This window comes from Microcebus murinus, chromosome 7, assembly GCF_040939455.1.
Source record: "Microcebus murinus isolate Inina chromosome 7, M.murinus_Inina_mat1.0, whole genome shotgun sequence".
Lineage (NCBI taxonomy): Eukaryota > Metazoa > Chordata > Mammalia > Primates > Cheirogaleidae > Microcebus > Microcebus murinus.
Genome location: NC_134110.1, coordinates 43067521 through 43093009, shown reverse-complemented (window position 1 = coordinate 43093009; position 25489 = coordinate 43067521). Strand labels below are relative to the sequence as shown.

Below are 25489 nucleotides of genomic sequence, written 5' to 3'. Positions count from 1 at the left end.
ATTTATCTCCTACATTTAGTTGATTAAATGTGTCTATTTCTAAAGCAATTGTCCCAGAAAATAGACAATATTATGTATTAACTCTATACAAGCCGAGCATTTCATATCTAACTTAAATACATTTTTTTAAAGAAAACATTAAAACTAAGTGCAAATAAAAGAAACAAATAAATAAATACTGACCTATAATCCAGATTCTATCCCTTCATCATCTTCTAGGACTTTGTTTTGTCAGGTCTACTTGCTGTCTCCTGTCTCTGTTTCACACCTATGTACCTTCTCCCTGACATAGTACTAGTCTTGCAAAGATTGCTTGAGGATTAAATGAGCTAATAAGTAAATATCTGTGTCAGGGGTCCTCAAGACCACCCTTGGGTTCATTGATTCACTAGACTATCAGAACTCAAGAGAAACTCTTATATTCATGGTTAAATTTGCTTACACTAGAAGGATACAGATTAAAATCAGTGAAGGTAAAAGGCACATAGGGTAGAGCCCAGGGGAAACCAGGAAGAAGCTTCCAGTTTTCCTCTCCCAGTGGAGTTGAACAGAGAGCACTTAATTTTCCTTGCAAAGATGTTTGACAGTATGTACAAGTATTGCATACCAGGCAACCCACTGAAGCCTTGGTGTCCAGAGTTGTATTGGGGGTCACATAGGCATGGAGTACCCACATGGCTGCCTTAATTATTTTCTCTCTAGCCCCTCCAGAAGTCAAATATAGTAAGTAGCATATAGGATGGCCCCTGGCTCCTACCAAGTCACTTTGTTGACATATACTACCTGGCATGGCCTAATCCCCAGGTATACAAAAACACTTGTATCAGACAGGGTATTCCAAGGGTTTAGAGATTATCTCCCAGCAGCTGGTCGAGGGCCAGTCTTGGAAGTGGGGTGGGAATAGGAATAACACAAGTTAAAATGTTACAAAGCTTGTTCTTCTTACTGAGATTCAGTCATTTTTATGAATAAGTGCTCCCCAGATTGCTACAAGCCTTCAGTTAATTTCCAGAATTCTGAAAAAAATTGATTTTGACAATTTTTATCAGTGTTTTCAGTGCTTTTATCGAGGAAAGAATTTTCAGAAATCCATCCTTTGTCATTTTCACTGATACTACCGCACTTTGCTGTTTACTTTGAAAATTAGATGATTGCAGTTTTTGTGTGCGTAAGACTATTCTGAAAAGATAAAAGTCATTTTTGTGTCCTGGCATTATTATATAAATCGGTGATATTTTTTACAAATTGTTTTTTTTTTAACAGAATCTTACCAGAAATCAAGAAGTTGTTGCAAAAGAAATGCAAAAAGATGCAGATGCCTATAGACGGAAAGTGGATCTTGAAGAAAATATGTTTCATAAACTGATAGAAACAGATCAAACTCAGATCCAACAAACTCAAAAGGTAAAAATCTGGTAAATTTAGTGTAAACATAGCAGGATAATTTCTATCTGTTACCCTTTTAAGAGAGCAAAATTGAAGTTGAACTGTAAAGTTGAGTTAATTAATTTGTTTCAATTGTCATAGTTCCTGTCTCACATTGCTTACTTTTATCTATGGTGTGCTTACTCCATTGACAGTCATAGACATGTATTTTTCATACCCCTTGAAATTTTAAGACTTATAAGAAAATACAAAAAAATAGTAACTTTACAAATTATACTGTCCTACTCTGTTCTGCCTAAGAAATCATCCCTGAGTGGATTAAATTGCAAAACATCAAGTCCCTGCTTTTTATATAAGCTAGCATTTCCGAAGTATATTCTGTGGAATATTGATAACTGTTATTCAGTAAAATGGGGGAGTGGTCAAGTAAGTGTTGGAAATGCTGTCTTAAAGTTAGATGTGTTTCATGCCAAATTTGAGAATATTGTGCATCGTGAATCTTTTAAGAAAATTTCCCAAATTTATTTTAGAGAGTTTCTTATGGAATACCCTTTCAGAAATGCTGACTTAAGTGTATTGAAATAGAAATTGAGACTTTCAAAGAAGAACTTTATTACCTCTGTGAGGAAATGTTAAATGGGTTTGTGTCTGGGTCTGACCCTGTTCCAAAAACCAGGCGTGGTGTCAGTCTCTTAGCTGATTCTTCCAAAATACTCCACCATTTTTTCTTACAGGCTTTTGTCCAGTCTGTTAAAATGGGCTCTTTTGGCTCCTCAAAGTGTTGAAAACATGGAAATTGTTCAATCCTGCCTATCCCCTAGCTTAGAAGTTTTCACCCTTGGCTGTACATTCTAATCACCTGGAGAGCTTTTTTTTGTTTGTTTTATAGTACCAGCATCCAGCTGCCCCAGAAATTGATTTATGGTGGGGCCTAAATGTCTGTTTGAAACACTCCCAGATGATTGTAATATGCAGCCGGCATTCTGAACAACTTCCCTAGGCACTTGGATACATTGATGGATGTACTATAATTTTATGTAGTATGACCTCGTTTCTGATATTTACAACTTTTTTTAGGTAATTAAAGAAAATATAGCAAAAGCTGAACAAGCATGCCTAAATAATGACTGGAAAATCCAAACTTTACATAAACAACAATGTGATGATCTACAGCGAAACAAATGTTACCAGGAAGTAGCCAAACTCCTTCAGGAAAACAGAAGGAAAGAAACAGAGGTATTAAATGCAATGTTGGAGGAGGAAGCCAAGAAGGTAACAGTGTTACAAGCTTTTTATTATTATTATACTAAGCATTGAAGTTTTGAAGTACCACATAGGCAGATGGCAAAAGCATCAAACCAAATCAGTTTTGTTGGAAAAGATAATCTAATTTAAACAGGTGTTTTTTAGAGGAGTCATCTAATATGGATGCTATCTAAAATGATTGAACATCTTTCTCATTTACATCAGTGTCCTCAACTTCTCAGCTTCCTGGGATTTGTTCTGGCTAATTGAATAATATTACTACTTTATCTAATTCTTTATACTTACAATGTAAAATATTTTGAATAGGTAGAAATTGTGCATAGCTGCTAGTAACAAACCCAAAATAAAGGTGACAGTAAACAGGATAGAAGGGTAGTCTGAGGGTAGGCAGTCCAGGTTTAGTGTAGTGGTTCCAAGGTCATCAGGGAAATGACATCTTTCAAACTTTCTGCACTACTTCTTGGTGTATGGTGTTCATTCTCAAGGATACCTTACCATCCAAGATGACTGCTGGAGTTCCAGCCGTCACATACATCGAGGCAGCAGGAAGAAGGTAGGACACAAGTGCATAAAGTGCTCTACCTCCCATCTGAGTCAACTCCTTTTTAACTCCTTTCCAGGAGTCCCATGTGATATTTCTAGCCACATTTGGCTGCAAGGAATGCTGGGAATATTATCATCCCAAATAAAATTAAGATTCTATTCCTAAAGAAGAATCGGAAGAACTGATTTTGAGGAGGCATATAAGAGTCACACATAATGTATGTTTTGGTTGATCCTCCCAACAACTCCAGGACCTGTGCTTTGTAGTTAATTATCACTGATACTGTGTACTTTGCTAAAGATACTGAAAAGCTGGGGAAAGATCAAGATCTAGATAACTGGCTTTAGTTATTCTTTCTGATGCTATATCATAATGTCCATTCTGAATGACAGCTGCTTACAGTATATTTCCTTCAAGTCACTATTCCAGGTTCATTTTCCTCCTACCTCATCCCAGTGGCCTGGGGCCCTGTCTTATAACCCTTCCATTCTAGGAAAGGAAAGACGGGCTTAGGGAGAATGGAGGTGATTTCCAGACACTGAGGCTATTCTCAGGAAAATTGTGGTGGAAGCTCGCCTCTTTAAGAAAAGGATTGCTAACACTAGGGCTAGACTATGTAAATTAGGTGCTACTGTACTTTGGGTAAAGTGGAGCTTCTGAGAGTAGACAGAATCATTATAAGGGCTTTTCATGTTATGCAGAAATCCTCCTTTGTGTCTGGTGTCTTGGGTTCTCAAGCTAATTTGACTACTGAGTGGCCTTGGAAATCGCTCAGGCTCAGTATTACTCATCAGTAATGCAAAAGGGATGGATCTCTGTGGTCCTTGCTGGCATTTCTATTTTGTGATTCTTTAAGGTTTTTGTTATTTAATGCATTAGTATTTCTATAACATATAAAAATTATGTATGTGTGTCCATGTAAAAGCTGTAGCATTTCTAGAACGTTGGCAAACTTTAGGAGTTGTGTAGTATTTTAAATTTATTATTTTAGTTACCCTCTGAGCTAATTTTAGGATTATTATTTTCTTATTTTATGGGGAAGAAAATAAGGGCTAAAACTTCCTTGTGGTCATGATGTGGACCAGGGCTGGGCAAAGAATTCATTCTCTGAATTTTGTAGAGTTTATTATTAAAGCATAGCATTCACATTAAATACAACTCATTTGCCATTAAGACAAAACTAGCTTACTCTCATAAGATTTGAGATTTGAAACTTATTGAAATGAATTGTTATTTTAACAGCAGTTGAAATGTAGATGTGCACTTTGTGGCACTCTGAGGTACTGAGCAATATGTAATACCTGCCTCTGCTTTCAAGATTCTTCAGTAGTCTTGGGCCAACACAGGACCCCAGTTACCCCATTGGGGTGTAAGGAAAGTGGAATAGAGAAAACAGAAGGGGCTCATTCCACTGTAGGAATGTGCATTACCACAGTTTTTATGTGATCTTTTTTTCCCGCTTATTTATATTTAGTGGAAGGAAGCTGAAGAAAAAGAGTTTTATTTGAGATCAGAAAAGAAAGCTGCTGCTCGGTCAGATGCATCTAGAAAATGGTTTTTAAATCAGGAGATAGGTGCTGCTGTAGAACATGCTAAAAATCCATATAATAAAGGTGAGTGTCCACAGGTGCCTTTCTCTTGTGGTATTACAGATTCATTCTTTTAATGTGATGTTATGAATAAATCTTTGAGGTGTATTTCAGCACTTTTATTCAAATTATTGCTCAGCCAAAAGGTAATCACTGGTTACCATTTTTTTGGTGGGAAAGAGTGAACTGAGGAGGGAGGACTATTAAAATATAGAGCTCCAGCTGGACATGGTGGCCCGAACCTGTATTCCCAGCTACTCAGGAGGCTGAGCCTAGGAGTTCGAGGGGGGAAAAATACAACAGAGCTACAATCAAGAAAAAAGTTCAGTTTAGCTCTTAATTCTCACTATACTTCCCTTGTCTTTTGAATGGTCACAGAATAGTGGAAAAGAAAGGGGTTTTTAACCATCCTTGGAAATTTTAAGTTACTAGGGACCATTTGGAATTAATAACTCACTCCCAAATATCCTCTTTATCTCCTCACTTTTATAACAGAAGCACCAAAGTTCCCAAATGAAGAGGTGGCCTCAGGCTGTTTGCTTAGAACCTCACAGTTAGATGACATTTCTGAAATGGATCCCTCAGCACACAGTAAGTTGATAAGCAAGAAAGATTTCTTCTGTCATTTTATTTTATTTTACTTTTTAATATCCATGAGTTGGGGATGTTCTGTCATTTTAAATTTAGCAGTAGTTAAGCAACATTGTGGCTTGAATTATATTTATAGAATATGGATGCCATTTTCCCAGGGCATTGATAGAGGAAATCCCAAAGTGGAGACAGCAAGATGCTCTTATATTTTCAGCCAGGGGAAAAACTGGATATAGACCAAATTTCAAGTAAAGGAAATGTGCTGAATATTGCTAATGTCTCTCTGTGTCTTGAGCACCAGCACTGCTGCCCCAAAGAATAGTTGGAGGCACCAACAGAAGTCTGTGACTAACTAAATTGATAATAAAAGAGTCATAACTATTTTGACATCCTTGTGAAAAGAAAATTGCTGTGTTATTTTTCAAAGCTATTGCAGAATTGCATTTTCTTGACTCTGTTCATATGGGCTGGGCTCCCCCAACAAGCATTGAAAACGTGTGTCTGCTCTGGGCACTGTGAGGGAATCTGGGCCCCCACAGCAGAACTGCTGACGGCAAATGGCTTTGTGCTCATGAGTTGCCTTTGGACCCCCAGACTTGATTCACTGGGCTTTTGTTTATTTTTGGAAGGGACAAGGTGGAAACATCTTACAGAAATGTAATCATAGCATTTGGCCAGAAAGGAGCTAACAATTTTCCCCGTAAAGCATATTATTTATTTTAAAGAGAGAGGAGTAGGGGACAGGAAACTATTAGACTTTCTTTCAACCAACTTTTTAAATAAAACTGCCAGATAGATGAAGCAGAATTTAACAAGTTCTTTTGAGATCTTTTAGAAGAATAAACTTTTATACAAGGTTGCAAAAAGGCAAGCTTTATAAGAAATGTATCTAATAACAGGACATGAGATTCCAGTGTTGTATAAAATGTTTTTGCTAATTCATACTTTTATATGTATCTATAAATTTCTGGGCTAGAATATGAATTAAACCAAAAAGCATTTGTAAATCAAATGAAATATAAGAGATTCTCAACTATTCTCTACTCTGACATATTAGAACTTAAATTTTTAACTAGATAATTCTAATTTCAAAATCGAGTGGAGGACATTTGGTAAGTTTAGGTTATTTGGCAGCAAAACAAAAAGCATAGAAGTTATATTCCTTTACGGAAAAAATAGTTTTTTAGAAATTGAGGCTGACTCTTTGAATATGTATGTAAATTACAGAGAAGTGTATTTTTAAGGTGATTTTTTTTTCTTTCCAAATTGCAGGATTTCCTAACCCTGATTTCCTAGCCCTGATTTCATACTAAATCAGTATGAAATGGCTGTTAACTCTTGGACTCATTGTAATATTTTAATCTTGATTCTGGACTTGCCCAGTATTAGCTGATATTAAAAGCACTAATTTTTATTTAATTATTAGAAAAGTAGTCTTGGTATGCATTTCATAATTTTGTGACTTGGAATGCCTTTTCTCATTGCCATTAAGGATTACAGTAAGGAAACTTACTGTTGCAAAGGACTCAGATTCTGTCTTAGATAAACTTTGTTCCTAATTTAAGATGGTTTGTATCTTAAATTTTAAAAATGCTAAGTAACCAAAAGCAGATAAGTTCTCTGATAGCATTCATCTAGTTCAACTAATAAATATTTAGCTTATAAAAGAAACCATGTAGGCACAGGTAATGTTAGGCTTTTTGTTCAAGAAATTTGGTTTTTAGAATATTTATTTCATTACTAATTTTTACAACATGTTTATCTTTAAAATAAATGCTATATCATTGCTAACATCAGAAAATTCAACTTTTGTTAATTTTAAATTTTGTTTTCAAGTTTCTTTAAATCGAAGAACGACAGACTGGGACACTACGGGACAGGATCTTATCAAGAAAGTGAGAAATCTTCGCCAGAGACTCACTGCCCAGGCTCGTCACAGATGTCAAACCCCTGGTCTTTTGGCTACATAGAAGGCATGTTGCCTTAAGATAGTCACAGAGATACCTATTTTGCAATCAATGGCACTGATTTTTAGATTATTTATTTAAAATTCTTATAAAGATCCACCTTTTGTACAGAAAAATGTATCCATAATTATGTGTTTTATTTAATTCTAATTTTTGGCTTGTAAATGGCTTCTTAAACTTTTCACAATAAAAATGTTTGGAAACTATTAAAGTTATGTTAGGCTTTCAGGTTGCAAAGACCAGCATAAACTTCGGTAACTTTAGTTGAATGATGGTTTATTTTAAAGATAAATGGAGAAATAGAAAACAGGAAACAATCTCTACAAGTATACAACCTGGACTGAGAGATCTCGGAAGCAACTGTGGAGCCCTGACAGTGTGGATTGGCCTAAATTCCAGTCTTCCTGGCTCCCTGGCAGCAGGGCCTGCTCTGTGCAGTGACCCACTGTACTCATGACATCCCCATCTCTCACTCTGCCTCTCCAGCTTCTCCCGGCAGCACCACCAGCTCTCCGTCTCTCTCCCTCTCTCTGCCTCGCAGCTCCACAGTAGGGCTGCTCATGACTTCACCAACCTTACTCTCCCCATTTCTAAAAGGAAGGTAGAAATAGCTCATGAACCTGATAAGAGGATTAAATAAGATCATGTGTATAAAGTTCCTGGTCCAGTGCTTGACATATAGTAAGAATGCAATACATGGTCATAATTCTTTTTTCTGGGGTCACAAGACATAACCTTACGTTGAACCAGATATTTTCAGTAAGCAGAGTACTTTCTCTTATCCAATAGGCAGAGTCCTTAAAGGATATCCTGGCACTATGCAAGGCATTGGTTTCCCAAGAGTGGTTTTTCTCAGCCTAATTAATTTTCTGTATGTTTTCAGTTGGTTACAGACATCCCTTCATGGGCCAAAGAGGTGTGTGTTTGGGAACAGCAGTCACAGGATTTACAATATATAGGGTGTGATGGGAACTTTGGTGAACTAGAAATTGCTTGCTCACCTAAAAGCATTCAAATTCTAAAATACTGTGATTCCGCCAGGCAGAATCAGCTGTCTGTTGCTGAGTTTTTACCTCTGTTTCAGGTCCTCTTTTACTAGAATTTGCATCTACTCAGATAGGTTTTTGCAGCTACACATAAACACACACACACACACACACAAAAAAAAAAAAACCCTCTTTTTTATATATTAATAGTATTCATTATTTTAAAAAGTTTTTGTTCATTAAGTGAAAGTACATTGTGAATACTCTCAACCCAATGAAGAAGTTCTCTTTATCACCTTCCAGTTTTCTGAGCCTGCATTTCTCCCAATGATAATCTTGAAGAAGTCACTGCCTTAGCAGATTTCAGATACTTAGCTGAATCTCTTTGGTCATGTGTGTTTGGTTGGCATTTCAAAGGTTATCACATTTAATGAAATATATAAAATACATTTCTGATGATCTCTTCCTGCTTCTTGACATTATATCCTCAATCTACTAAAAGAGTGTTGTTTTTCTGGTATGAATTCCATGGTGTTGAATAAGTTATGGCTTGGTTAGAGGCCTTTTCACATTTATCTACATTGATAGGGTTTTTCTCTTGTGTGAACTCTGATGTTGAGCAAGACCTGAGCATTTGCTGAAGGCCTTTCCACAGTGATTACATGTTGACCATTATAGCAGTTGATGACTGCAAGGACTGCATAAGGCTTAATTTATTAATAAATTACTTAGGACTTGGGTGCCTAATAAGGACTAGGTACATTTAGCAGAGAATCTGGATTTAATGTTTAATCTGATTATATCAGTCTGGGTCCATTCAGAGACAAGCCACACAATAATTAGAACGGGTAAAGTTTAATATAAAGACACACTAAACTATGACAGGGAGCAGCTATAAAGAGAGCTATAAAGATTATCCAGGACTGAGGGAGGGAACTCAAGGAATGAACTTGGGAGACCCTCTCCCTCCCCAAGGCTGAGATTCAGACCTATCAGAGAAAGGGGTTGTAGACCACTGGATATTGGAGAGCGTTTCAGAGTTGTCCAGGCCACAGCTAGTCCACGTCCCCAGGCAGCAGGAAACAATTCTCTTGGGCACAGACAATCCAAGCTGGTGAGTGGCAGTGCACAGGGAGTCCAAGCATCAGGCCCCTGCTTGTAAGGAATGGTATATAGCCCAGCGTGCACATTATCTGTGTTCAGAGGGCCACGGGTAACCACCCTTGGACACAGGCAAACCAAGACTGGCAGGCAGATGCTCAGAGTGCTTCAGGGTGGTGCTGCGGGCTTGAGACCTGGAAGATGCCAGTGTCCGTATTGGGAGGACTCCAGTGAAGTGTCATTGGGCTGGAGCCGTGAAGGCATGAAGAGAATGTGTGTGTGCTCTGGGCACATGGCTGAGGCAGAGCACCACTGGATGTCCCCAGTGCACACGCACCACTAATGGGCCTTGAAGCAGGATAAGAATAAGCAAAACAGATTGGAGCCAGAGAGAGGAGCCCCATTCCTCCTGCGGCATCCGCCAGCAGCCTCTGCTGACAGCTCAGCGTCATGCACCCTAGGAGAAATGCTTGAAGAATTCAGTCCAGCATTGCAGAGCAGGCACTAAAGAGGGAGTTTGGAGCTGAGAAGCCTTGACCTGCTAACTGCCACATTCATGCAACTGGAAGTGGCTCTGTAGTTTATGTGGGTGATTGACAGAAATGGGGACTCAATGTTGGCCTCTAATGAGATTGAGATGCCAGAATTTCCCCAGCATGATGTAGATGAAGGTATCCAAAGGATTAGGGAGATAGGAATATGGGAGTGGATTTATCGCATGTGGCCTTCTTACTCACCTTTGCTCTGGGCCCAAAAGACACTTCCTTCATGAAAGCCCTGAGTGAGGGAGTGTCTGCAAAATTGAAAAGCTCTGTGGGGGCTCCTGTAATGAGCCATATGTGATGGTGAGAGATGCTACTACTGATATGCCCGCTGGTTTCAGTGAGGACAATGGGACTTAGTGGTAGCAGAGGCCAAGTGGCAGCATTAATCTACCAGATACCCATTTACAGTCACAGGCAGCAGGGAAGTAGTAGCATTAAAGGATTTGGAGCTATTGATAATTGACTGCACTGTGCCTAAGAATGAAATAGTATAAAATATTATCGCAGTTATCCCTGGGGGAATTGTAGAGATTAGTGTCACCATCAAAAAGCTGAAAGATGAAGGGGTGGTGATAGCTATCCCATCTCAATTTACCTTGCTATTTGACCTGCGCTGAAAGGAGATGGATCTTTGAGAATGACTGGATATCAGGAACTGAATGGGTGAGGAAGGCAGTGGCAGCACCTGTTTCAGATGCGGTCTCCACACAGCCCCTGGCGTGTGGCGTGCCCCCTGCGCGACTCCCCTGGGAGCCCTCTCCCCTAGACCCTGACGCGAACCGCCAGCTTCCCAGCTCCACAGCCCAAACTCCTCACGACGGGTTCAGTGCCCTCCGCTGTCCGACCTCTCATCAATCCTGCCCCCCTCCCCGCCGGACACCGTGCTCCCAAGCCTCTCCTCTGCTGCCTTCACTAGAGGGCCTCGAACTCGCCGCGCTGGCGGCGCCCTCCCGGACTGTGAGCACCCGGGCTCCCGGCCGCACCGGGGGCTGTGCGCGTCCAGCGACGGCCAGCGCTCAAGGGCAGAACGGATGGTCCAGGGCTAGCTCCAGGCCCTGACGGGTGCTCCCTCCCGTGCACCCCCTGCAGCAGCGTGACGGTGGTGTTGGCAGGTTGTTTCCCTAGGGGCTCCCCGGGTCCCGGTTCCGTCGGCCCAGAAAAGCCTTTGCCCCTAAGTCTCCCCTTAACATCAGCCCCCGACTTGGACGAACAAACAAAAAACCAGACTTTCCAGCAGAGTAACGGGCGGAGAGCGAACAAAAGTATTGTGCCCCGTGTGAGGATCGAACTCACGACCTTCAGATTATGAGACTGACGCGCTACCTACTGCGCTAACGAGGCACCTAGGAGGCTACTCTTCCTAGATAATAATGAGGCTGCGCAGCGCTCCTACGGCGCATGCGCACTTTTACTTCTAGAACTGCCGTAATCCTGATCCTGGACACTTGGAATTCTAAGTCCCTTGCGGCCCTCTGGACCTGTACACCGGCCCTCCGGTCTTCTTCCGCCTGTCTGTCAGCAAACACCACCGAGGGCTTGCCGACGCTGCACGCGGCAGGGGGTCACGGGGGATTTCCTGCTCCTGTTGCGAACTCTTACTTTTGTAGAGCGCTTACAAAGCGTTTGCACACTCGTGAGCTCGTGAGACACTTACGAGGCAGCTAGCAGTGCTGGGTGCTGTGTTCACTGGGACGGCGCCGGCCTCTAGGCGTCGGGGCGGGGGCGCAGGTGCACGGAGACGGGAAACAGACCCGCAGGCGCGCGGCCCCGGCCCGCGCACGCCCGACTCGGCGCGTCCCCAGCCGCGTCCCGGGCCAGCCGCCCCGAGGTCCGCCGCCAACCGGAGCTCCTCGGCCGGGCCTCCTCTTGGAGGCGTGCAGGCTCGGGGCAGGGCACCTGCGGCCACAGCCCTGCGCCCGGGCGGCGCCTCCCCTTCTCCCACCGTCTCCCAGCGCGTCCCGTGAGCGCATTAAAACAGCGTTCATCGTTAGGGGACGCTTCGTGTCGCCGTCTCAGACGGAGACGGGTAAGGGTTTCTTCCCCCAACACATGTTAAAAGGTACTATTAAAAAATACTCTTACACCTGCTACCTAAAATCAGCCAGACTACGGCACACTGGAGGTCTGTATATTTCGCGGCGCATACATTTCGCCTCGTAGAAGTAAGTGGGGCGGAGCTCCCGCGTGCGGGCGTGCGGGGCTGCGGCGCGGCCGAGCGGGGGCGGCAATGCGGGCCGGGCGCGCGTGCGGGTGTTCGCTGTGCGGTATGCCGACGTCTCCGTGAGACCTGACGTTCTGCCCTGGAAAACGTGGAGGGGAGTTCTTTAAGCCGCCCGGAACCGGGGAGGTGAGGAGGCTGTTTCGGGGCAAACAGCAGCATAAGGACGCGGAGAGAGCCGAGTCTGGACGGCAGGCACCGGAATTGCTGGCGGTGGGGGAGGAGGCCGCCCTCGGGGGAGGGGGACCTCGCTGCGTCTAGGGCGAGCCCCTGGGCCGGGCGGTCGGGGTGGGGGCGCCCGACCTCCCAGAGCAGGAAGGCGTGGGGGTTCCGCGACAGGTGCGGCCGGGGGAGCCCGGAGCTAGGGGCCGGGGAGGGCCGACCTCGTGCCCGCGCCTGCCCTCCGGAGGCTCCCCGCCCCCACCGTCGGGGCGGTAACCCCGCCACCCCTCCCGGCCTGGGAGCGGCCCCTGTGCGCTGCGGACCTGGGGTGTCACCCAGGTGTCGCAGTTTCACACCGATCTCCGGGTCCTGTCTACCCCAGTTACAGACAGACCACGCGGGTCTAGCAGTCCCACGACTGGCAAGCCACGTGCGCGGTTATTCCCTGAAGTCATGTTTGAATGGGGGAAAAAAAAAAACGCAAGCAGCCCAAGTGTCCATCCACAGGGAACTGGCCACAGGAAAGACAGTCTGTCCAGGCTGTAAACAAAACCCAGGGATGCTCCATGTTGTAATATGAAATGCGTGAAGGACGATTGCAGAACTGAGTCTGGGACGTGCTGCTATTTCTGTAAAACGGGGGGATGTTTGCTAGTATTTGCACACTGAATCTCTGGAAGGGTACTGTAAGGCCGATGGCTCCCTTTCCTTTTACCCCCTCCCTTCTTGTGCTGCCAAGCTATGCAAGACTGCAACGCTTGCACAACAGCTGTACCGACCCCATCCTGTTACCAACCAAACATCTTGACCCAGGCACCCCACCCAGACAAAGCAGGAAGACATCTGGGTGCAGAACATCCTGCCTGGACCCTGCATAAACCTCAGAGACAGCCCAAAACAATGACCCACTCCCCTATAAAAGCTTGCCCGCAGTCCTGGGCGGCGTGACTTCTGGGGCCTCAGGTCTGGGACCCTTGAACCTTGCCCAGGAGCGCTTTTAATAAACGCTACTTTGTTAGTGTGGATTTGACCTTCCATTACATTCTTTCCACCACCACAAAACTTACAGATACACAACCAAGTTCAACGATTAATACGTTGAGGGATGGAAAAACTGCATGGTTGGGGGCAGAGTTGAAGATTTGAAAAACTAAACTTTTACTTTTTTGAACAGTTTCAGATTCACAGAGAAATTGCAAAGAGCTTCCATAAAGCCCACACTCAGTTTCCCATATTATTAACGTCTTGCATTGGTCTGGGTCGTTTGTTGCAGTTAATGAACAATGTCGATACGTTGACCAAAGTCCATTCGATTCAGATGTCCTTCTGTTCCAGGATCCCATGTGAGAGCCCACATTCCGATGGCCAAGTCTCCTTAGGCTCCCCTTGGCCGTGACAGTTTCTCAAGACTTTCCTGGGTTTTGATGACCTTGACGGTTTTGAGGAGTACGGGTCAGGTATTTTGTATAATGTCCCTCAATTTGGGGATCTGGCTGTTTTTCTGGGGTGAAGACTTTTCACTGTAAGCCTTTGAATAGTTATTTTTTAGATGTCTGAATTATGTTAATCTATAACCTATTTATGTTAATCTATAACCTATTATGTTCATCTATAACCTATTTAAATGTTTAAATAGGTTAATGGAAAAGACAAACTGCAGGAGTTCAGGAAGGAGGAAGGGGAGGCAAAGGAAGAAGGGAAGGGGAGAGGTGAAGAGGAGGGGAGGAGGAGGAGGCGGAGGGGCAGGCTGCCGCTGGGGACTTGGCCCATGCAGCCCTGGGCCGGTCCGCGCCGTCACCTCCCGGCCGGCCGAGCCCCGCGGCCGCCAGGGGACGCTGTGCGGAGAGGTGGCGGCCGCCCAGCGCGGTTCCGGCCCGGCCGCGGCTACTCCAGTGGGACTCGGGTCACAGGGCGCCACCACCGCAAGCAGGGCGCCAGGCTGGCCCCGACGCTGAGGGGGCCGCCGACACGCAGACCTTTTATGGAAGGTGCAGGGCGCATGAGTTGGGGGCGGTGGGGGCACACGGTGCGAATATCTCGCTCCATAAAGTGCCTCCATCTTTTAAATACACGTGCCACCAATTTGTAAAGACTTCCCTGAGCCTCTGAGGACGACGACACCCGCACACACCCCACACACATGCTTCTTTAACAGCCTGGATGAGGCCCGCGTGGCACCTCTCAGATGCTCTGGGGGCGACCAGGAGCCGGGTGCGCCCCGATTGAGTCCGGAGTAAAAGGTGGTCAGTGCCACATGCCAGCAGGGTGGCAGGCGAGGGAGTGGGGCTGCATACAGAGGGTCCTGCGGAGTCACAGTGAGTGACCGAGGCCGAGGACTGGCAGCCAAGGGTTTCAGGCCGCGCCTGCGCAGGAGCCGCCACAAGCAGCCCATGCGACCTCTGGGCCTTTGCACCGGCTGTACCCACTGGCACGCCCTGCCGCCCCTCAGGCCGCTTTGTTGTGACGCGGAGATCTTCCTTGGCCTTCATCAGCCAGGTCAGAGGACACCTCCTCGCCGAAACCCTGATCCTCCTTTCCTTCCGCATTTGCCTCCTTCCCCACCCTCCTCCAGAGGCTGAAAGCTGTCCTTCCTCCCGCTCAGCGCTGCCCCCTGGAGGCTCCTTTTGTCCCACTGCCCCAACAGTATGAAAGGTTGGGTACGATTGCCCATCACTTCACCGACGCGCAAACGCAAATTCAAAGAGATCAGGCGTCCTGTCCAAGTTCCAACCATCACCCTCCCTCCCGCTCAGCAGTTTCCCAACGTTTTTCCCCACACGAATCTTCTACAATTATTTTGAAAAACATATGTGTACCTCCTCTTTTTTTTGTTTTTTTTTTTTGTAATTATTTATTTATTTTTTATTTCAGCATATTATGGGGGTACAGATTTTAAGGTTTCAATAAATGCCCATTCCCCCCTCTCCCCACAAGTCTGAGTCTCCATCATGACCATCCCCCAGATGGTGCACATCTCACTCATTATGTATGTATATACCCGCCCCCTCCCCCCTCCCACCAGCCCAATACCCTATTACTGCAGTACCTATGTGTCCACTTAGGTGCTGCTCAGTTAATACCAGTTTGCTGGTGAGTATATGTGGTGTACCTCCTCTTTTAAGCTGATATCTAAACTTTCTCATTATAAGTTAAAACGGTTGCAAAGGATGTAATTTCCAGTATGTTGTAAATGCTGATTTAAAAAAAAAAAAAGAGTAGATGACATTTTTAAATGTGCCCAATGAAATCTAAATGCTCTACGGATTCCATACAAACCATAATCTATTTTTAATAGACATGAATAAACCCTCTAACATTTGGAAAGTTTACATTTAATTTCCCCTTTGAACTCATATTTCCATTCTGCTCTCCCTACAAAATTTTATCCTCATATTTTTTATCCTCATATAATACATATTTTATGTTTGAATGCTTTTATTGGTCACCTAGCCTGCCTCTCAGCAGCAAAAATATGTGCAAAAGTTGAAATTTTTTTTGTTTTCTGTTACCATAAGGCTCTAAGTGTCAAAATTTCTTCTAGATGAACATTTTACTTTTATTCGTACACAATAAAAAATCATAAATATATTTACAGATTTGAAGAATGATTATTAAATGGAAAATGTCAAAAATGAATATCCATAATATGGCTGTGACTTTTTTATCCCTCTTAGTTCATGTCTGGGTGGACAACTGTTACTTTTTGCTAGAATGAGATGGGGTTCAGCATTAATTCTATTCCTGTTTTTCCTATTTAGAGATATCAAGTCTGAGAAACCTTCACATGAAGAAGTAAAAAAGAATGGAAAAAGTTTTGTTGCAGCACCAAAACAATCTCTTAGACACATTTCAAGTTATATACTAAGAATTACTTATCAGAAATTACTCTCATCAATCTATCAGCATGGTTAGGTCCTCTTTCAGTTTTGAATCGGAAGCCACAATAATTAGTAAGTCATTTGAGTCTTTCACTTTCTCAGCTTCTATCAATGTTTTGAATTGAACGTTCCCTTTATTTGCAGTACTGGAAGTTTTCACAGCTAAGTAGCACGATCCTGTGGGGTAGAGCAGCTCTCTCTCCAGCCGATCAATTTTAGGAAAGTTCTTCCTGGGACATCTTCATGTACTTCTGGGGTACATGTCCAGGTGGCATTTGATGGGGTTTAGATTGTATCTGACAGGCTGTAGAGGCTGTTGTAATCCCATTTTACAGAGTGGAAAGTGTGTGTGTGTGTGTGTGTGTGTTGGGTGGAGGGAAACCTGAGAGTGATTCATCTTCTGTGGTGCTGGAGGGATCCAGGCAAGGGCCACCTGGGAAACTTAGGCAACAACCCAGGCTCAGGGCGGTGACAGGTGGCTGAAGAGGTCTAGAGGGGGCCAAGTGGAGACACATTCCACAGAGTCAGCCAGGACTTGAGTCTGGTCAATTGTCCAAGAGAAGCCAAGAGTCACTTAAGATAAGGATGAGCAATGTCCAGAAACATCCTGGTGCCACCACCGGGGAGGAAAACAGGAAAGAAGAGCCTGATTGGGGGAACCCAACAAATTCTGTTTTTGCATATTTTCTATTACACAGATAATATGTAATCATTATAAAATATATGCATACATACATACTGTATGATACAGCTGGTGACATAGCTCATCTCTGCACCAGTCAGAACTTGTGGCTTACGCAACCAGCATGTATTTTTCTTTTTCTTTTTTTTTTTTTAAAACATGTTTACTGGGATATAATTCCCATACCATACAATTCATCCATTTAAAGTGTACAATAAAAATGCTCGCTTCTGCAGCACATGTGCTAAATAAAACAATATGGAGATTAGCATGGTCCCTGTGCAAGAATTGTGAGCATTCCATATTTTAAAAATAAAAAAGTGTTCAATTAAATAGATTGCATTTTTTTTTAAATTGTAGTAAATATTTGTTGCATAAAATTTACCACTTTAACTATTTTTAAGTGTAAAATCCAGTGGCTGTAAGTATATTCACAGCGTTGTAAAACCATCGCTACCTATTTCCAAAACTCTTTCATCATCCCAAACGGAAATTCTGTACCTATTAAATAATAACTCCCCAATGCCCCTCTCCCAGTCCCTGGTAACCTCTAATCTACTTTTGATCTCTATGAATTTACCTATTGTAAATATTTCATGTAAGTGGAATCATGCAATTTGTCTTTTTGTGTCTGACTCCTCTCAGCATCAGGTGAGCACGTCCTTTTCTGGCTCACTGGTCTGTGGATCAGCTGGGCTCAGGTTGGGTTCAGCTGCTCTGCTTGTCTTTGTGCTCTCCTCAGACCAGCCACTCACTAAGGCCCGTTCTTCTCACAGAGTGACAGCAGCCCAGGAGACCAAGCCACACCCAGCAAGCACATATAAAGTCCCTGCTGTGGGTACGTCCATCACAATTCCATTGGCACACACAAGTCTCATGGCCAAGTTCAACATCACTGGGGCAGTGGGAGAGGGGGTAGAGTCCCAGGACAAAGGGAGGGAGGAAAGAGTTGAGAACAGTAATGCAATGTACCACCCATACACAAGTCCCCACAACCCACCCTCACCCCTAATCCCCGTGAGAAGTCTTCCTAAGCACAAATAGGAAAATAAACGCTTGGGTTTTAGGTATGTAAATGGGATCCTGCTGTACTTACAGTTCTGTGACTTACTTTTCCCACTTAACAATAGACTGTCACTCTCTCCCTGCCAAGACATATCCTGTCCTTCCTGTCCTTAGTAACAGCAATAGTGTCTCTGAGAAGAGGAGATTAGGACACAGACACACACGGAGGGAAGACCATGTGAAGACACAGGAGGAAGACAGCCACCTCAAAGCCAAGGAGAGAGGCTTCAAAAGAAACCAACTCTGCCAACACCTTGATCTTGGACGTCTTGGACTGAATCTTGGATCTTGGACTGAATTGTGAGAGAATAAATACCTGTTTAAGCCACCCAGTTTGTGGCACTTTGTTATGGCAGCCCTAGCTACCCTAGGTCTTCTGATTCTAGAACATCTAATTCTTCTCAACTAGTAACAAATACTGCAGTGAACGTTCTTGTGCATGTTCTTGACTGCAGAAGTCTGAGGAACTTGGGAGCGGCCAAAAAATATATCCTGTCCTGGAATCGGGCAGGTTTGCTGTTTCACCCCGGAGCACATAACGGAACTCTCTGCGTACCTGAAGGCGAAGACCAGAAGCCCCGAGGATGGTGGCCTGGTCTGAGCCAGGGTATCCACAGCTGTTACAAGCGGGGACTTTCATTTATTTTCACCCCTGGCCTCTCCCTGCACTTCTCGCCCCCACACAGGTCACTCGGCAAGGACCACAACCAAACTGCGGGCTGCATCTGGCCTGACCGGGCCACAGGTGTTCCCCAGACGGTTCTCTGCCATGACCACTCCAGCTGGAGGGACCTTAGGAGAGGTGGGTTCCAGAGTCTATGCACACTGGGACTCCCAGCTCCTTTCCCGCTCTCTCTGTTTACAGTAAAAATAAAGAGAGAGAGTTTATGTGATCATAGAGGCCTAAAAATGAGTAAATAAAGAGAGACAAGAGGCTGGGTGAGGGGGAAGGTTGTCAGGGAAGGAAGGGTCCTGGGGAGAAAAGGCCTTTGGGGCTTCAGTTGGCCTGGGCTACTTCGGGCAGCCCCGAAAGTTTCCCTGACCCTTCCTTCCCCGCCGGGCCTTGGTGAGGGGCAGGACTTGGCTGGGGACCCAAGTGTCTCATCTCATCATTCCGCTGTGACGAGTCAGCTGGGCGAGTCAGGGGAGGCCCAGGCAGCCCGGATGTTGGGACTGAGGGCGAGGATTTTCTTCAGACGTGCCCTCCGGGAAGCAGCCAGCAGTTCCTTTGTCATCTGTCAGGGGCAGCAGAAGGCCACGGTCCTCCCAGCTGGGTCTTTGACTCAACAAGTGGACGGCGCGGTGTGAGTCAGCCTGTTGTTGTTGGAAGTGTCCGAGAGGCGTCACTGCGCCCCGCTGACAGAGCACCGAGAAGGGGGAAGGCCTCGCCTCTGCAGGCCCTGATGTTCCCTGGGGGACTCTACTGTCCCCATACTGTGGCCAGGTGCCCACCTGGTCAGTGTCCTGCTTAACAGCCTCAGTAGCTGCCACTGCCCATGAAACAGAAGCCAAGGTCCTCACGTGCCCCTGAGGGCCAACCTCTTAGCTCATCTCCTGTCCCCACCCCCACCCACCCCAGACACCCCATTCCCTCGGCCTTGCCAGCTTATGACTGCTGTCCTGCTGCTGTCTACAGGACCGCAGAGAGGCCTCCCTGCTCAGCACCCACATACCCCGCACTACCCTGGCCTCAACAGTCACCACAGGGCAGTGTCACGGTTTCTTAATTGCTGCCTGTCCCACCGCACCACAGGCACCTCCACAGCAGGGCCACACTGCTCTCCTGTGCAGAGCCCACGGCGGGCCCTGGAGCATCTGAGCATTGCATGACTGCAAGGAACATTTCTTACACTATACGGTAGTGGCTTGGCTTGGCTTGGCCTTTTTCACATCATTTCATCTTTAATAACCTGGCAGTAATCTCAAATGTAGAAAAAAGGAGTCACACTTGTTCCCCTTTAAGAGGCGGCTACCATGACTGCCTCACACAAGTGTGATCAGAGGCCATCAGGAGACTGGATTCCGAAGAGCATGGCTGGTAAAATGACTTCATGGCTCACACATGGAAGCCTTTGGTTAAGGAATCTCCAAGGGGTAGCAGGCAGCAGAAGAAACATGAAATTTAGGGGACCCTCAGAAGACGGTTGAAGAGTGTCTTGAGGTTGACTCACTGTCACGAGTATTTGTTGTCTGGGGAGAAACAAGCTGGGTGGGCTGAGCAGGTCTGTTGTCCCATAGGGTCAAGTGTCTTCAGCGAGTAGACCTGATCTCCCTGCTCGGTGAGGTAATACTGGGGAAGCATGACCACACTTAAGCCAGAGGTTCCAATTCCATCTGCAGCTCCACCTGCCAGAGTGCCAGGCTTGTATTTTCTTGAGGGCAGGGATTGTAGTTGATTCATTTTTGTATCCCCAGGTTTTAATCTGATCAAAGATTTATTTCCTAGTTCCAAAGGTGTGCAGGCTCTGATTTCTGTAACCAAGAGGGCCTTTCCATGAACCATCTGGGAATGGGCTCTAAGACCATTGCTTACCCCCATATACTTGACGGGGAGGACAGTGAGGTCACCTAGCAGAGGAGAGGAAAGGGTTACAGCACTCCCTCCCAGGGCCTCCCTCTCCCTCCTACTGACAGGTGAGACAGGTGGTGGTGGGTGTGGTCAGCAGCCCTGGGGCCCCAAGGAGCTGGGCCTGCTCCTTCCAAGTTCAGACCTGGCACAGGACAGTGGTTTTGCCTGTAGTTCCAAAAGATGTAACAGTAATGTCAGGGGTCACAGTGTGTGTCCTGTCACCCCAGGCTGTGTTGGGACACAGAGCCATGGGACCCCTTCACAGAGCTAATGGATGTCACGGTTCTTACCTGCCTGGCATACGGGGGCTGGGCTGTCTAAGCACCAGTCCTATCAAATCATTTCACAGAAATCTACTCCAGCACCTGTCCCTCAAACATAGCTTTTGTGCCAGAAATTGTACAATTGTACTGTGACAGTGGCATCACCTGACTCATAATTTAAGGCTTAGAGGCTTCACTAATTTAGATGACAGTCTGATGGCCAAAGGGAGAAAATCTGATACAAAGTGGCATTTACTGGAAGGTGGTGGCCCCCAAAGGGGATTGGTCTGGGGCCCCAGAAGCAAGACACTGCAGCACTGTCTGCATACAAACATAGTAGGTACTCATTGAGTGCTTGTGGAATGAATGTATGATATGTTTGCTATCCTGAGTTTGTCCATCTTTTTATGTTCAGAAATTTGTCCCCACTTAACACATATACCCCACAGAGCAGGGCTTTGCTCATTGGAGGGAAGCAGGGAATTGGCCACAGTAGGCTGATTCACCCTTACAATCTTTAAATCACTAGAGTCTATGAGGGGTGGAAGCCAGAATCTTCTAGAACATTGCTTTTTCTCTGCAAAAGTTGGGGGGTAGGTGTACAGTACACATAAAAGGCATACAGAAGAGGTCCACAGAAGAGGCTGAAGCTGCTATTCTGCCCTCCCTTGGGATAGGGGCTGCTGGAACATGATCTCATGTTTCACTCAACAGATATTTACCAAGTGCTGCAATGGGGTTGCCACTGGGATTAAAGTGGTGAACAAGAAAGCGTGGTTCCTCTCTCATTAAGGGACATTAGTAGGTAAACACATCTATAAATGAGCCAATTCCATATTGTGGTAAGTGCTGTGAAGGAGGTGATAAGAGTTAAGCTGAGGCTCAACGAGTGAGTTCTTTATAGACAACAGAATCCACTCTAGCTAGTCAAGCAGAAAGGGATTTATTATAGGGTATTGCTTCACCATAGAATTTTCAGGAGGGCCAGGGAACCATGCTTGGATGCCACAAAAGTAAGGACAACCCAGCTAGGAGGAGGCATGGACACATTATGGGACTGTCCCAGTGGAACCTTCCTACTCACCCCTCCTCCCCCAACACACGGCCTAGCACCAGCATTTGCTCCCACCTACGCTGCTGGAGAAAAACCGATCTGTGCATGTGGCCTGCTCAGATTTCTCACGGCTTCCATGGTATGGAAGGTATGGATTTCTTTATACCTTCCAAGACATGGGAGGAAACTCCTGCTTGTCAGAGCCCAGGGCCACGCACAGCTCTGGCTTTGGGAAGGGCTGGGAAAAGGAGTTTTGAGCTTCTCAGATGCCTTGGAAAAGCACACAAGAGGGAGGTCACAGTGGGCCCTGAGAGATCTAGTCTACACGGTTGCCACGATGCACAAAAAATATTTAAAATTCTGATGTCCTGTGGTGTGGCCACAGAAGATGTTTATTTTTTCTTTCATTTTACTTAATTTCTTTTTGTTTATCTGTTTTTCCCAAATTTTTACAATGAATAATTGATATTTACAACACAAAGTACAATAGCCAATAGTGTGATTTTCAGAGGAAGGAAGGCAGGGTGGAGTCCTGTGGAAGGGTTTCCCAGTCCAGCTTAAAGGGAGGGTCCTTCCAATCACTCCTAGAGGCCCCAAGGGCCACCTTGGGCAGGTTCTGACCATCTGGTGACCTGAACCAGAGCTATGTATAATACCATTTATGAGATCATCTCTAAGTTGTTAGCAAGATGTTCCTGATGAGCTACTTACATGTCCCTTCCTTTACCGTCCGGCATCTTCAGCCTTCCTCCCCTGCCCGCCCTCAGCTGTGTGTGTGGGGGGAGGACCTCACTGCTCTTGTTACCCACCCCAGCATCCACACAAAGCCAGTGCAGTGTGTATGAGACTGTGATATATTAATTAAAAGAAAAATAAATTTAGTCTTTGTTTCCAGTTCCTGGCTCAGAGTTCCTAAAACCCTTGTTTTTTTTTGTTTTGTTTTTTTTTTTTTGAGACAGAGTCTTGCTTTGTTGCCCAGGCTAGAGTGAGTGCCATGGCGTCAGCCTAGCTCATAGCAACCTCAAACTCCTGGGCTCAAGCAATCCTTCTGTCTCAGTCTCCTGAGTAGCTGGGACTACAGGCATGTGCTACCATGCCTGGCTAATTTTTTCTATATATAGTAGTTGGCCAATTAATTTCTTTCTATAGTAGAGATGGGGGTCTCGCTCTTGCTCAGGCTGGTTTCAAACTCCTGACCTCGAGCAATCCGCCTGCCTCACCCTCCCAGAGTGCTAGGGTTACAGGCGTGAGCCACCACTCCCGGCCCTAAAACCCTTGTTATTTCCTGAGTGATAGGAACATCTTTTGTTCTTATTTGGTTTTAATCTCTGGTTCCTGATACAAGAGTTTCTAAGACCCTTGGCATCTCCCCAGTGACAAGAGAAGCTTGTCGTGTGATCATAAGATGACTGTTGGCTGGGAGCCCCTAGACAGCTTCAGGGAGCTGGTCTCCCACCCTCTGGGGAGGGAAGAGGCTCCATGAACACCCTAAACGGCTGAGTTTGGAGTGCTTCCTTCCCAGTTGGTGAACACATTCACATGTCAGGGGAGTGATCACCCCAACTCCACAGGGACAGAAGGTCCTGTGCTTGGGACTCGTCTGGCCCTCATCCTACCTACGTAACTTCTCATCTGGCTGTTTATTTGTATCCTTTATAATAATCTGATAAACCTAAGTAAAGTGTTTCCCTGAGTCCTGTGAGCTGTTATTGCAAATTTTTGAGCCTGAATAGGCGGTTGTGGGAGCCCCTGATTTGTAGCCAAGTTGGACAGAAGTGTGGGTAACCCGGGACCCACTACTTACAGTTGGCGTCCTGTGGGGCTGAGCCCTTAACCTGTGGAGTCTGTGCTATGTCCAGTTAGTGTCAGAATTGAACTAAATGCTAGGACACCCAGTTGGTGTCCATAGAGAATTGGAGAGCTGCTTGGTATAGGAAATCCCACACATGTGGTATCAGAAGTATGCTGTGCATAGAGAAACAATTTCCTTTTAGTGAGCTTCTCTGAAAACCAGTCAGTCCATTCTGAGCTCCCATGGGTCCCTGGCATGGACCAGGGCTGTGCTGGACATGAAAGAGCAGAAGTTATGGTCTTCATTCTAGAGAAAGAGAGAGTTTCACCAGAGACACAAACCACAAGTTAGATAGACATTAAAAAAAAAAAAAAAAAAATCCCGGCAGGGTGCAGTGGCTCATGCCTGTAATTCTGGCTCTCTGGGAGGCCAAGGCGGGTAGATCACTCAAAGTCAGGAGTTCGAGACCAACCTGAGCAAGAGGGAGACCCTGTCTCTACTAAAAATAGAAAGAAATTAATTGGCCAACTAAAAATATGTAGAAAAAATTAGCCGGGCATGGTGGCGCATGCCTGTAGTCCCAGCTTCTCGTGAGGCTGAGGTGGAGGATCGCTTGAGCCCAGGAGTTTGAGGTTGCTGTGAGCTAGGCTGACACCATGGCACTCTAGCCTGGAAAACACTGTGAGACTCTGTCTCAAAAACAAACAAACAAACAAACAAAATCCCAAAAAGATAGCATTTCAGAGATTGAATTTTTTTATAATACAAAAAATATTTTAATTCGGTTTCACAAATAATGCAAATATGAGAAAACTCCTTTGCCCATACTGTCACCCAGGGCTGGCTGCGTGGATGTGTGACTCACACACAAGGTCCATGCTCAGGAAGACCCACACTTGGTTTGATGCTCTGCTATCAGAGTCTTGAAATTCTTAATGATTTGATCATTGAACTTGGGTTTCTTAAGTGAAGCCCAGTGGTGGTGTCAGTAGAAGAGATATATGTGCTGGGGTGTACACAGTATCTTGCCGACCCCTCCCCATGACATGTTCACAATGCACCTAAGAACTGAATTCCGGGGACCCACAATACGTGGAAGGCCAGCGAGACTCAAAGCGAGTACAGGTAAGTGTCTTGTATCTGTGACTTAGTGGCGGTGACAGACCTGAGAAGCCACACTTTCTGTTCAAACCAAAATTTGCCTCAAATGCAGAAAAAAGGCAACGGTATTCTAAGAAATACAAATGCCCAAGAAATTCTACCATCCACTTTCTTACTTGTTTGGCTTCCCTGCATTGGCCGGCCACACTCAAGAGGACAACATAGAAGGAAAGAGGAAAAAAAGAAAAGGGTACCCATGGTTGCTTTTCTGTTCTGCCCTTCCTTACTCTTCAGTAAGCCAAATGCAGACAGTGTTAGTAGAATGTGTGCACATCAAGAAGTGAAATAAAAATAAGAAAAAAAAAAAAAAGAAGTGAAATAAGGCCTATAATCCTAGCACTCTGGGAAGCTGAGGTGGGAGGATGGCCTGAGCTCAGGAGTTCAAGACCAGCCTGAGCAAGAGCGAGACCCTGTCTCTACTAAAAATAGAAAAATTAGCTTGGTGTGGTGGCACATGCCTGTAGTCCCAGCTACTCAAGAGGCTGAGGCAGGAGGATCACTTGAGCCCTGGATTTTGAGGTTGCAGTGAGCCATGCTAACACTACTGCACTGTACCCAGGGTGACAGAGTGAGACTGTGTCTCAAAAAAAAAAAAAAGAAAAAGAAAAGAAGTGTAATAAAAATGGTTAGGTTAGTTTTGTGCATTCCCTCTTTCTGGTAAGAATGAAAT

At 45.2% G+C, this 25489-nt stretch overlaps 1 protein-coding gene, 1 long non-coding RNA gene and 1 other non-coding gene across 5 annotated transcripts in view; 2 read left to right on the top strand and 1 right to left on the bottom strand.

Annotated features, from left to right (window-relative positions):
• TBC1D31 (TBC1 domain family member 31) overlaps nt 1-7675 on the top strand; it is a 74550-nt gene extending 66875 nt beyond the window's left edge. Inside the window, exons 17-21 of one of the 3 annotated variants that reach the window (XM_012743313.2) lie at nt 1264-1404; nt 2464-2658; nt 4671-4809; nt 5281-5376; nt 7213-7675. In XM_012743313.2, coding sequence (XP_012598767.2) covers nt 1264-1404; nt 2464-2658; nt 4671-4809; nt 5281-5376; nt 7213-7346 — 705 coding nt within the window. In that variant the 3' untranslated portion in view covers nt 7347-7675. The remainder of the gene's footprint in view (nt 1-1263; nt 1405-2463; nt 2659-4670; nt 4810-5280; nt 5377-7212) is intronic. The other 2 variants (XM_012743312.2, XM_076005049.1) reach the window with 2 other exon arrangements.
• A 3568-nt stretch (nt 7676-11243) lies between these two features.
• TRNAM-CAU (transfer RNA methionine (anticodon CAU)) lies at nt 11244-11316 on the bottom strand. The gene has a single exon. It is a non-coding gene; the product is annotated as a tRNA-Met (tRNA).
• Nucleotides 11317-12153: 837 nt separating this feature from the next.
• On the top strand, nt 12154-17753 carry LOC105859518 (uncharacterized). The gene is made up of 3 exons (XR_012920159.1): nt 12154-12322; nt 16114-16305; nt 17692-17753. It is a non-coding gene; the product is annotated as an uncharacterized LOC105859518 (long non-coding RNA).
• Nucleotides 17754-25489: the final 7736 nt, after the last annotated feature.